Source organism: Pseudomassariella vexata, assembly GCF_002105095.1.
Source record: "Pseudomassariella vexata strain CBS 129021 chromosome Unknown BCR38scaffold_19, whole genome shotgun sequence".
Taxonomy (NCBI): Eukaryota; Fungi; Ascomycota; class Sordariomycetes; order Amphisphaeriales; family Pseudomassariaceae; genus Pseudomassariella; species Pseudomassariella vexata.
This window is the reverse complement of record NW_024467974.1, coordinates 559303-573465: the sequence shown is the minus strand read 5'-3', so window position 1 is coordinate 573465 and position 14163 is coordinate 559303. Positions and strand designations below refer to the sequence as shown.

Genomic DNA, 14163 nt, shown 5'->3' with positions numbered 1-14163 from the left:
GCTTAGGGCGTCCGATTCTTATAAGGCTATAACGTACCCCACAAGCAAGTTGGCCACTTTTTCTTGGCACCGTATGAATAACTTCAATAACTTAACTAAACTAAAAAATAATGATTCAAACTAATCGGAATCCTCTTCCTCGTACGTATCTTTATCATTCTCACAAGTACGAGCATTCAGTCCGGGCTCTCCGCAGATCCTACAGCGCCGTCGGCGTGGTTCGGCCGGTCTCGTACGACGACGACTTACACGTATATCATCCTGTAGCTGCTGTTCAATATCCCGTTGAGACTGTAAGTCCTGAGCGTCTCGTAAACTAAGAGATCCTCCATCTTGTAGCTGTCGATTTTTAGTCCTTCGACAACGGCTTAGCTCTTGATTGGCCTTCCGCAGTGCAGTAACCTCATCCTCAAGTAAAACTAACCGATGCATAACAGCCGTCGCACCATGTGAAAATTGGTCAATAGCCGTAAGTAAAAAAAATAATATTAAATACGCCATAGTTGTTAACCCTCGGTACCTCTACAAGTACTCCCTTAAGGGGCTATAGATGATATAGCGGGCCCTGAAGCCGCGGCGGGCGGTTATACAGGTAAACTTGTAGCCAAACGACTACTAAACCTCCTGTCCCTCCCTAAGTCTGTGCTACAACCCCTGCCTGAACTACCGATAAGTGTGGTAATGTGGCACTTAAATTCGTCCTCAGGGGTGGGATGCTGCTGATGTGCAGAAGATGCTCGACTATCTTTTGTCGCGACAAGTCGTAGTATCTGCTAATTGGGGTTCTCGTCGAGCGTATACATCTCAACCATACGCTCAAGTGGATAGACCGTAACGTGGTCTAGACGCTCGCAAGAATCGCGGCGAGGGGGCGTGCTGCGCGCCTTCTATCGTGAGGGGACGGGTTCGCCGACGAGCGTTATCGGATAGGCGAGGTCCGATAAGGGGTCGGATTAACGATTCGAATTCTGGACCGGCTGTCGAGTTATATTCCGCCGACGTAGTGCTTGACGGTCGACTGGCTAGGATGCTCGTAATCCTAAACTGCACCAATATCCCTATTATCGCTAGGTAGGCGAAGTCAACAAGGTGGGCAGCGCGCCGTAAGGGTTGACTAAACCCCCTTGTGTGTCAGCTGCGGGATTCGAACCCGCGACTCGTCACCGACCCAAGTGGGCGAGGCTCAAATCGGGACTTATCTACCAGCGAAGTGACCAACTACACCAGGCGACCCTCTAAAATATAATAGCCCTAGACTAGTACGAACCGAGATATAGGAATACTACTAAGTACGACGGACCTTGGTAGTAGTTCGAAGTAAATAAGTTAATATTTATAAAAGCGATAACTTATAAAAAGAAAAAGAAAAAAACAAGAAAGGGAGAGAAAAGGCCCGAACTATTAGAACCGCGTATACTAGCGTAAATTGATAGAATTCCGCTAAGAAAGATAATTAATACTAAAATAAAAATAATATTAAATACGCCGTAGGTGTTAACCCTCGGTACCTCTACAAGTACTCCCTTAAGGGGCTATAGATGATATAGCGGGCCCTTAAGCCGCGTCGGGCGGCTATACAGGTAAACTTGTAGCCAAACGACTACTAAACCTCCTGTCCCTCCCTAAGTCTGTGCTACAACCCCTGCCTGAACTACCGATAAGTGTGGTAATGTGGCACTTAAATTCGTCCTCAGGGGTGGGATGCTGCTGATGTGCAGAAGATGCTCGACTATTTTTTTTGTCGCGACAAGTCGTAGTATCTGCTAATTGGGGTTCTCGTCGAGCGTATACATCTCAACCATACGCTCAAGTGGATAGACCGTAACGTGGTCTAGACGCTCGCAAGAATCGCGGCGAGAGGGCGTGCTGCGCGCCTTCTATCGTGAGGGGACGGGTTCGCCGACGAGCGTTATCGGATAGGCGAGGTCCGATAAGGGGCCGGATTAACGATTCGAATTCTGGACCGGCTGTCGAGTTATATTCCGCCGACGTAGTGCTTGACGGTCGACTGGCTAGGATGCTCGTAATCCTAAACTGCACCAATCTCCCTATTATCGCTAGGTAGGCGAAGTCAACAAGGTGGGCAGCGCGCCATAAGGGTTGACTAAACCCCCTTGTGTGTCAGCTGCAGGATTCGAACCCGCGACTCGTCACCGACCCAAGTGGGCGAGGCTGAAATCGGGACTTATCTACCAGCGAAGTGACCAACTACACCAGCCGACAATACTAAAATACCTTATAGGGAAGAGCCGGAGGAGGAGGGGCTAGCGAGATCAGTAATAGTACTAAGGATATTATCGCGTACTCGCTATAGCTAGATAGTCGTAGCCGGACCGGTAACAGTAGTAGGGACGGCGGACGGAGCAGCCTCGTTAGTAGTAAGGGGTAGAGTAGAGAGCTAACTAGCTCGCTTAAGTACACGCTTAGTAGTAAGATAGTCAGTCTACGGTAATAGCGCGGGTAGTGGCGATTTCGTTAGTATCGTTATCGATGAGAGCCTCCTATACTTCACGAGTAGCGTTATAAGCGACGACGGATAAGCTACTAACGATTAGTACTAGAGCGGGAAAAAGGGGGGTTAGTAAGTATTAGAAACCTATATTAGCTTATACTTATTGTTACTAACGTAATAATCGATATAGCTATTACTAAGTTAGCCTCGCTTTCGGCGATAGCCCCGGGGGCGCGAAACGTAGGTATAGTAGCTTATACTACGGAGGGAATTAGCGAGAGTAGCGCTCCGAGCTACGGATCGAGACTATAATAGTAGTTAGTAAAGTACGTAATACGAGGACGACTCTATAAACTATAAGCGTAGGAGAAGCGGTAACCGTAGTAGTAGTAGCTATAGTAGTGCGAGTAGCGACAATAGCGGAACTACCGCGGGAGCTACTATAGGAACTACTATATAAGTTATTACGATTAGGGCGTATCGGAGTATACTATCTATAAATTAGCCGCTCTATAATAGCATAATAAGAACATAGGGTAATATATAGGAAGGGGGGGGTTAAGATAACCATACTATAACGTCGGTAAGGGCCGGTATTTCAGTAGTACTAAAAGGTATTTACCGCACGATTAGTAACTATTCCGTCGATATAGTGGCGGTAGTAGATAAAGGTTCCTAAAAATTTACGATTAAGTAATTAATAGAATAAAATAAATAGCGGTAAGAGAGCTAGAGGTAGAGGTAAGGAGCGCTCGTAAATAGGGAGGCGTAAGAAAATAAAATAAATAAAACCGATAGCGGTCGGCGCTATAGTAACTAAAGCTACTCGAGAACGCGCTATATTACTAAGTACAGGGAGAGGCGTAATATTGTAACGGGGTAAGGCCGGACATCAGGGAAATAGGTTACGGGGCTAGGAGAAAGTTTATTTTCTCTTCTTTAAGAGGCACAGAGGCAGAGTAGGACACGAGTCCTCCATCTTCACGCATCATCATCCTCATCTTCATATCATCATCTCCTTCTCTATATCTTCACCTTCGCTTTTCAGTCAGTTATTTAGTTATTTCAGTTATTCAGCTTATCTTTACGTTCGAGATCCTATTATCACGATACGAGTATCAGAGGCATATCCGACCAACTCGCGCACCAGACGTATAAGTGCTTCGCTCTTATAACCAGTACCACGATCTTCGTCTGATCAGACCAACAGATAGATCTATTAGTACTGGAGCCGTCTGTTCAGTGTGTTAGGTGGTAGGTATATCCTACTGACCGCCTGACCCCGTTTCAATATCACGGGGCTAGCCTATTTTAGGCTAATATAGCGCTCGGGCTATATTCAACCTAGTAGGCCGAACTACGGGTACCGTACTATAAATAGCGGCACCCTCTTCGTAGACCTGGATAGACTTTCCTTCTCTTCTCTATCGTAGCAATTCTAATACATTCTTTACTAACACTAAGAACCTACCTTGTTAGTAAACCATAACAGAAGCTTTCTTACTCCGATTAGAACAAAAAGTACCTCAACAGGTACTAAAAACTAGAGCCTCAGCAGGCAGAGGGAGAAAAGGGCCTTAACAGGTCCTTAAGCGTATCACCTTAGTAGGTAAACGATAATGTACCTCACGGTCCAATTGAACACTTCTTAAGACCTCGTACAATAAGATATAAGTTAATTCAACTATAACGTAAAAAAATAATTAAAACTACTCGGGACTATCTTCAGATATCTCTTTACCATTCTGACAAGTACGCATATTATGACCGGGCTCTCCGCACGCCCTACAGCGTTGCTGAAGTATCTCTGGCCTCATCGTACGACTACGACTCCAGCGCGATTTATTATCTAACTCTCCGTTAACTAGCTTCTGAGACTGTAAATCTTCTCCAGCTTGTATACGAAGTGATCCTCTATACTGTAAACGTTTCGTTTCTCGTATAACGCCGCCGGCTAAGTGTCTCATCTGCCTTTCGAAGCGCGGCGTTCTCACCCTCTAAAAGAGCAAGCCGGTGCATAACCTGCGTCGTACCCTTCGCAAAGTGGTCAAGTGCAGTAAGTGTAGCTGTCGGAGAGCTATTTTGATGTCGTATAACTCGCTTTTCCACGTATTCAGTCTGGGATTGTGCCTCAATTGTGTTATTTGGGGTCTTCAACTCCCAGATAATAGGAAGGCCAGACCCGCAGGTGTTGGAGTATGTAACTTCACATCTAACTGCGAAATCACATATTCCGGATCGTACGGTACGAGTCCTGCCCCTCGGAAACCTCCCTGTATGTTTGATATCGTAAAAGTTGTCTGGAACGCTTTTAAGAACGCGGAGAGGAAGTCCTCCTTCGAGATATGGGTAATATGTGCCCGCATAAGATCCTCAATTTCTTTACCGTACGCTCTTTTCGGTGCACGAAAACAGCCGATATCGAGAGGTTGGAGCTAAGCTTATGCGACGAATGAGCAGGCATACAAAGTATGATAATAGAGTTCTCTTTACAGTAGAGCTCGAAAGCGGTCGAGTGGTGGCTCTCGTGGCCGTCGAGAATTAAGAGGCGATAAACACCTTTCGTACGAAGCTTTGTATGTTGATCGAAATGTCGAATCCAGTCCTCGCCTCTTTCATTTGTAGTCCAGCCATTTTTCGTAGCCGTGATAACCAATACTTTGATAGTAGGCTATTTTCGTACCACGAAGATAGGTGAGTTTTACCAGCAAAGATGATATACGGAGGGATAGTATAGCCGTCCGATCTGACGCCCTGGATAACTGTAACCCATTCCCTATTCCCTTGCTGTACTGCTCTAAGTCTTCCACGTCAATCAGAGGTCGTTACAACTATCTCGGATGGGATTTGACCCATAAGAAACCCAGTGTCGTCAAAATTATAGATATCCTCCTCTTGAATTCCATACTTATTAATTGTATTCCGCACGAGATAAAACCACGCGCGGTACGCGTCGGGATCTTCGCAGAGGACTCTCTGGTAGTCGATTCTTCAATTAAAACGCGTTCGGAGGTCTGGTTGTCATCGTACGAAGCTCGAAGCCCAGTTAATACCGACGCGTCCTGCGTCGCATTGGTGGAGTAGTCGATTCGCCATATCTTCAACACCACTTATTCGAGGAGGAAATGATCGTGAATCTAGGTCGACTATGTAGCGTACGATGGCGTCTTCTTCGGAATAGGTAAGCTTTTGCGTTGGTGATCGTATATCCTGTCGTGAAGTACCGCCGCGATATCGGTGACGTAAGGTTGTATGAGGGATATTATAGATCCGTGCTACGGATAGGACGCTTGGTTTGGGGTTATTTTGAAGCGCTTTGAAGGGCTAATTGAATATCGCTTTCTTCCCAATTACGTGCCATTGTAGAAGGTGGAAAATAAGGGATAAAGCCTAGGTTGTACGGAAATGCGCGAAAGTGTTCAATTGGACCGTGGGGTACGTTAGGAATAATAGCTTTAACAGGTATAAGCAGATCTATAGGGGTAAGAAAAGTACCTTAACAGGTACGTGAAATAGGATAAGACCTTAGCAGGTTATTAAAATAATAAATACCTCTATAGGCAAGAGAAATAAATCAAATTACTATAGAATAGGCCGCTTGATTCTCTCTTTCTTTTCAAGAGAGTAACTATATACACAAATACTTAAATATCATTAAGAACACGCTTATATAATTCGTCCGAAACCCGAAAAACAACACCCAAAAACCCTAGCCCTAAATCACAATATAACTATTAAGGGCTTCTGTATCGTGTATGAATCATAGACTCGAGTTCCTGGAAATTAGTAACAAAACGCATCTAGCTACATTGTATACGGATGAAACCTATCCCAGGGGGTACAGTAGATCTATTCTCGATTCGTACACGGAACCGGATGAGCAACATCATGGACCTGGAGATCATTTTTGAACAAATGTACAGTCTTTCGTTAACGAGGTACGTAAGGTTGAAATGGAATTCCTTTCCATATGCTGCCCTTGGAGGGTAGATGGGAGGTATTTATTGGAATATTTGCGCAAATTTATTACATTGGATTTGCGTTGATCTCTGCAGATCGTCTTCTTCCCAAGAGTGTATTGCGGCCATAAGGACCTTCATAAGGGCCTTACATAGGTAGAAATGAACGATGCCTTCCCCATAAGCAAAATCATGTTGTACATTGGATGATGGTGATCTTGACCTCACAAACTGGCAATTCGGTGTAATGGCCTTGAATGTCTAACAATATATCTAATATCCAAAGCGCCTGATATGTCAACGTCGAGTCTTCTCTTCAAAGTTTGAAAGTTATAAAGTGCGAAGCCCGCTCCATTCTCTTGATAATCACATTCATAGGTCACCTTTAACGACCAATTGTTCTTCAAGTGGTTTAATTTTGCATGGACTGCAGCAGGATGGTAGTGATGGCCGTGCAAGTGTAGCTTAAACCAATATTGACTCAGAACACTACCTCTTACCTCTTCTTGAGGCATATGACCGGCCCACCTTGCCAAACCACAACCAACTTGGATTACTAGCGACCCGTCTTTCACCAGCCGCTATTCAACAAATTTAGCCCAGAGGGATAAACGGGAGGAAGTTTGAGGCCACAATTCCCCAATTCAGTTGCATTTGTGGCATTTGTGACATTAGTGGAGTACGTGTTAACGCGCGTTTGGGGTAAGGCTAAGCTAAAGTCGATTTAGCATAAATGCCCTCCCCCGACGGGTAATAGGCAAAAAAGTGCCTCATATAAATTTTGGAGTTGTCTCACATTAGAAAGGGTGACTTGCTTGACGGAGCACGCTGCCTATCGTCATTGAACCACTAACTTTCCTAAATGCCGAACGGCGGCAGATCACTGTACCCCAGACTTTGTGGCAGTTCGGTGATGTAGGAATGTGACCCCAGAGTCGCACAGCCCCGTGGATATAAATAACCCGACATGAAGCCTCGAGAGAAAGAAGATTGTCCTGGCCTACAACAGCCCGAACTGAAACCATACGTCGGGCTTCATCTTCCGTCCAGGCTGGATGAGTGCGTGGGAAACTACATATATATACGGCAAATGGGACAGGCTAGTTGCCGAATGTTCCATGACTACCACAACTTCTCGACAGAATCCTAGCGAAAATATTTGCCACCATGAGAGTCGCATCAGTTCTTCCTGTTCTCACAGGCTTCGCCGCCTCGAACCCGCTCGAGCCACTCGAAGAGCGCCAGAGCGCCTGTCCCAACATCCACGTCTTCGGGGCCCGCGAGACAACGGTGCCACAGGGCTATGGCACCTCGCAGGGTCTCGTCAACATGGTGACTCAGGCTTACCCAGGCAGCACTGCTGAGGCTATCGTGTACCCGGCCTGCGGTGGACAGTCAAGCTGTGGCGGCGTCAGTTACGAAAACTCAGCAACGCAGGGCACCGCTGCCGTTGTCGGCGCCGTCACCAGCCTTAATCAGCGATGTCCCAACACCAAGATTGTCTTGATCGGTTATTCCCAGGGCGGCCAGATCATGGACAACGCCTTGTGCGGTGGAGCCGGGGCGACGCTCACCGGCGCCGCCCTCGCTAGTGTGAAGGTGGCTATTTTCATGGGCGATCCTCATAACGTCAATGGACTGCCATATAACGTCGGCACATGCCAAGCCGGAGGCGTATGTTATAATATTCTAGTGCTCCTCCCAAATCGAAGGCCAAAGCTAACGTTACGATAGTTCGCCGCCCGTCCCAGCGGCTTCCAGTGCTCCCCCGCAAGCCCGTCTATCATCCAATCGTACTGCGACTCGACGGACCCATACTGCTGCAATGGCAATGACGCAAATTCTCACCAGCAATATGTCAACAAGTATGGTCAACAGGCTTTGACCTTTATTAAGGGCAAGCTCGCATAAATGGGTATGAAGGAAAGTTCGAAACAGTACCTAGTGAGACATCCAGCTAACCCGGACAGAACGGAGATCTGACCACGGAAAGGCCCAGTATATATCACTCTGGTGTGGGATTTGAAAGTAGTTCGTCATATTCGAAAATGAAATAGTTGAAATTTGGCAGTGTTCCAATTGCCATGACCACCTGCAGCTGCTAAACATTCAACCACTGGATGAAAGAACTGATGTCGAATATCACGTGTATCCAATCGAGTAGTCAGCAGTGCGTAAGATTGTATTATGAATGAGGTCTGTTCTTGTCTGTGTTCTATTCTCGCGAACTCCCGTTGCTCTGCCCTTTATAGATTCTTTCGGAAATGTCGGAGGTGCATTGTTAAGGTGTCTGACCCCTAAATGGACCGTAACTTCGGAGTTACTTTCGGGAAGAGGGTTTCATTTCGCCGTCTGAACTTCAAGTGACACTAGTCTTCTCTAGTGCCATATTATTTCTGAACCTAGGAACCAGGTGTCCTATCTGACAACTGACGCATGAATAAAATTTAGTCCACTTCTTCCCAGAGTGGAGGAAACTTAGTCTTAGTAATAGATAATAGGCTATAGCTATTTAATATATTAATACTACGGGTTAGTACTATAACGAAAACTCTAATAGTCTAGCTGCGTAAACCACTAAAGTATTCTATAAGGGTTTGTACTAGTAAGTAAGTCCTGCTATTAGGTTCTTAAGTAATAAAGTATAGACATATACAGTATTATACTTAGATAACTAAAGTATTTAAATAGGTACCGAGGAATATGTCACAAGGGAGGACTAAGCCTAGGCCTAAGCTAATAGACCAAAAGGTCTAGAATGACAGTGGATCACTGACACTTAGTCTCACTAACTGCTATACACAGCACTTTGTGGCTCTGTAATCGCCAGCGCTGTAACAGAATAGAGTCGTTAAGGCAATATAACTCACTAATGGTTTAGATTAATAATTAGATTAATTACTGAAATAGAGACTATCTATCTATAAAATACCTAGAAACTTCGTTCCTTATATATCTATCTCTTCTTTACTAATCTTATTAGATTAACTCTAGTGTAGTGAGCCTCTAGTGATCCCGTAGTTAGTCTTAATCTAGCTCACTGATCCTTAGGTAAATCTCACTTATAGCTTACTAATCCTTAGTAAGCTATCACGTGACTTCCGGGGTTCTCCGTCTAGGAATATGGTTCCTCCTTGATGCGAGTGCATATAGGGTGTGAATTATTATATTAGGAAAGGATGACCAGGTTATCTATTCTGGCCTAGTAGAGCTCTTTTATAGCTCTTATCTTAACGTGATCTATAAGTTGTTTTCGAATATAAGTCACTTTCGTACTTTTTTAAAATATTTTAACGTTTTAACTTAGCTTAACGTGATCCACAAGTCATTTTCGCACACAAGTCACTTTCGCACTTTTCTTGGCACCTTCAAGTAATTCAGTAATATCCTATGCATAACCCGCATTTTATCCTTTAAATTACTCAAAATCTTCTTCATTATCAGTTTCTACTTCTATTGAACAAGTCCTTGCATTATGTCCAGTCCCTCCGCAAATACCACAGCGCCTTATACCGGTCTGCCGGCGCTTTACAGGACGACTGCTTTCCCCTTCTTCCTCCTCCATAACCTTGATATCACCCCTCAAGGCCCGTAAAACTTGTGCATCACCTATACTAAGTGCTCCTCCATATTGGATTTGCTTATTTTTCGTCCTACGACGCTTACTTAGTATATGGTTCGTCTCACAAAGCTCTTCGTTCTCCCGACGTAATAATGCATTCTCATGCATCATTGCATGCGTAGCCTTTGTAGTCGAGTTAATTGAGTTCAAAATATGCGTCGGCGAGCTGTCTTGATGCCTCTGGACGCTACTTTTAATCAAAGTTGACTGCGATTCGGCTTCGAGGGTGTTGGTAGGCGTCTTAGAAACCCAGACGGAGGGAGGCAATTGGGGGTCGGGTGTCGGTGTTCGTACTACTTTTGCGATATCCAACGTAGATATGACCCTATCCGGGTTAAAAGGAACAAGTCCAGCTGCTTCGAATCCTGATCTGATGTTTTTTTCGTGAAAAGTACCAATGAAAGCTTCTAAAAACCCAGCTAAGAAATCCTGCTTCTCAATATGGGTTTGATGCCTTCGCATTAAACCCTCCACGAACGCACCGTACAGCCGTTTCAACACACTAAAAGGTACCAAATCCAAAGGCTGGAGCTTGTGGGATGGATGGGAAGGCATACACAATGTAATTACGCCGTGCGCCGCGAGGTAAGTCTCAAAATCCATCGAGTGGTGGCTCTCGTGACCATCCAATATTAAGAGACTTTTCGCACCCTTACGACGGCTAATAATATGTTGAACAAAGTGTTTTGCCCATTCCACACCAATATTATTAGTAGTCCAACCGTTATGGGAAAGGTCGACCTTCCAGTTGGCCGGTAGGTCGTTACCGCGATACCACGAAGCAAGATGAACCTTGCCCGCGAAGATGATGTACGGCGGTACCGGCCAACCTTGCGAATTAATAGCCTGGATCACCGTAACCCATTCCCGACCTCCTTGTGTAGCCTGTCTAGGCCGTCCGTGTCTTTCTGCACTCGTTACAACCATACCGGTTGTGATTATGCCCATTAGGAAGCCCGTCTCGTCAAAGTTGTAGATATCCTCCGGTAGGATACCGTATTTAGCGATTGTGTCCCTAACAAGCTCAAACCACGCGTAATACGCGATAAGATCTTCGCTAAACACCCTCTGGTAATCAATTCGACGGTTTAAACGCGTTCGGAGGTCTTGTCGGCGGTTAACGAAGTTCGTGGTCCAGTTCTTGCCGACGGGGGGCGCGTCGCATACGCGTCGTAGGATATTCGCCATTTCTTCAACGTATCGAAGCCGAGGAGGAAATGCTCGCGCATCTAGCTCAATTATACGTCGGGCAATCGTATCCTCTTCGGTTTGAGTTAGATTTCGTTTTAACATATTAGCTTCGTGTCGCGTTTGGTCGCCGTCGAATCGATGTCTTTTGTGAAGGTCAACCCTCGCAGACTCACTACAACCAGGTGACTTACAGCTGGAACACCTGCCGTGGCAGTGTCAGATGGGAAGCCAATCATAACCCTTGTAGGAGCCCCGCCAGGCGTGGATGACTTAGTCGCGCTCCCTCAAACCTAAGTTGTCATCTTCTTTCCTTCGCTCCTTAGAGTAGAATCTTCGTCGATAGCACCTAATCGAGGTCTCTACCAATGCGATGCAACCCAGGTCGTGACATCTTTAGTGTACGGTCGCAAACGTTGTAGATACGGCCAAGCTTACGCCATGAAATTTCAGGGTTGCGCTTTTTAGCTTGGATAGCTAGCTGAAGATCGGCTTCTTTGGATTTACGAGGCATGTTGTGGGAGGGAAGAAAAGTGCAAGCTAAGTTAAAAGGTTGAAATATTTGAAAAAGTGCGAAAGTGACTTGTGGATCACGTTATAGTAATCTAGGTTATTAACTTGTAAAATTAGACAGTACTACCATATATTATCTTCGCGGGTAAGTTTTATCTTATTTCGTAATATCGCGGTAATAACCTATTAGCTAACTAGAAGGTCGACTTCTTCTATAACGTACCCCACAAGCAAGCTGGCCACTTTTCCTTGGCACCGTACGAACAACCTTTTAATTAACATCTTCACACATACCAATATGGGATCGAATTGGAAAGAAAGCGACATGATTCTAGCGTGTCAGGCGCTTCAATCGAAACCCGAATTAAGCATCCGACGCGCTGCCCAACTCTACAATGTCCCTCGTACAACTCTAGCTAACCGAAAACGCGGACTACTATCTCGACGCGATACTCGACAATCTAGTCATAAGCTTACGGAATCAGAAGAGTTAGCGGTCGTACAATACATACTTGACCTAGATTCGCGATTATTTCCTCCCCGGCTCCATGGTGTTGAAGCTATGGCTAACCGACTGCTCCGTGACCGTGGCGCTGGACGCGTCGGCGTCAACTGGGCCTCGAACTTCGTACGACGACAACCAGACCTTCGGACGCGTTTTAATCGAAGAATCGACTACCAACGAGCCTATTGCGAAGATCCTGACGCGTATCGCGCGTGGTTTACACTCGTACGAAATACAATTGCGAAATATGGTATCCAAGAGGCGGATATCTATAACTTTGACGAGACAGGGTTCGCGATGGGCTTAATCATCCGAGATGGTAGTTACAAGTGCCGAACGACGCGGAAGGCCTCGTACAGTCCAACAAGGCAATCGAGAATGGGCTACAGTAATCCAGGGTATTAATTCGTCCGGCTGGGCTATCCCGCCGTATATTATTGTCGCGGGTCAAAACCACCTCTTATCCTGGTACGAGAATAGCCCATTCCCGTCCGATTGGGTAATCGCTGTAACCAAAAACGGTTGGACAAAAAATGAGCGAGGCGTAGACTGGATTCAGCACTTTGATCGCTATACGAAGGATCGTACGAAGGGTGTTTATCGTCTTCTTATCCTCGACGGGCATGAGAGCCACCACTCGACTGACTTCGAGCTATATTGCAAAGAGCATACTATTAGTACACTTAGTATGCCTGCTCATTCGTCACATAAGCTCCAGCCTCTCGATGTAGGCTGTTTTAGGGCTTTGAAAAGGTCTTACGGCAAAGAAATTGAAGACCTAATACGGGCGTATATAACCCATATCTCGAAGGAGGATTTCTTTTTGGCATTCTATAGGGCGTATCGTACGACTATAACTAAGTCGAATATCCAGGCAGGTTTCAGGGGGACAGGACTTATTCCGTACGACCCGGAATATGTGATTTCACAGCTGGATATTAAGCTACATACGCCTACACCTCCTGGGAGCTCGTCTGGCGCCCCCTTAATCTGGGAATCAAAGACTCCAAATAACCCAACCGAGGCGCAATCCCAGTCTGAATACGTTAAAAACAGAATCGTACAGCATCGGAATAGCTCCCCGACGACAATACTTGCGGCTATTGACCAATTTTCACGTGGTGCGACGGCTGTTATACATCGGTTAGTTTTACTTGAGGATGAGGTTACTACACTTCGGAAGGTCAATCAAGAGCTAAGCCGTCGTCGAAGGACTAAAAATCGACAGCTACAAGATAGAGGATCTCTTAGTTTACGAGACGCTCAGGACTTACAGTCTCAACGGGATATTGAACAGCAGCTACAGGATGATATACGTGTAAGTCGTCGTCGTACGAGACCGGCCGAACCACGCCGACGGCGCTGTAGGATCTGCGGAGAGCCCGGACATAATGCCCGTACTTGTGAGAATGATAAAGATACGTACGAGGAAGAGGATTCCGGTTAGTTTGAATTATTATTTTTTTAATTTAGTTAAGTTATTGAAGTTATTCATACGGTGCCAAGAAAAAGTGGCCAACTTGCTTGTGGGGTACGTTATAGGAAGAAGTTTTACTTAAGTAGGATTTTGAAGATAAAGCTTATAAAGGAGGGAATAATATTACGAACCGATAGGCTTAATTAATATAAAAGGCCCGTTAGTAGGCCTAAGGTAGATACGTAAGAGACCTAGTAAGGAATAGACCTACTAAGCTAGACGAAAGAAGAATAGACCGACAGGAGGTTACGTAACGGATTACTAGATCACGTATTATGCTAGTAAGCTATACTACAGGATTACTATTGAAGAGGGTAATCTACAAGGGAATAATAAAGGAGAGACGGGTATGTAAGGGACCGGATTCCTAGGTATTTTATAGATAGATAGTCTCTACTTTAGTAATTGATCTAAGTATTAATCTAACCTATTAGTAACGTAAACTAC

General features: G+C 45.4%; 1 protein-coding gene across 1 annotated transcript; it reads left to right on the top strand.

The window, feature by feature from the left end:
* The first annotated feature begins 7196 nt into the window (after positions 1-7196).
* Positions 7197-8607, top strand: BCR38DRAFT_378413 (acetylxylan esterase). Its single transcript, XM_040857374.1, has 2 exons — positions 7197-8085; positions 8146-8607. Exons 1-2 carry the CDS (start codon positions 7579-7581, stop codon positions 8320-8322), a joined length of 684 nt encoding a protein of 227 aa, XP_040710832.1. The 5' UTR covers positions 7197-7578; the 3' UTR covers positions 8323-8607.
* Positions 8608-14163: the final 5556 nt, after the last annotated feature.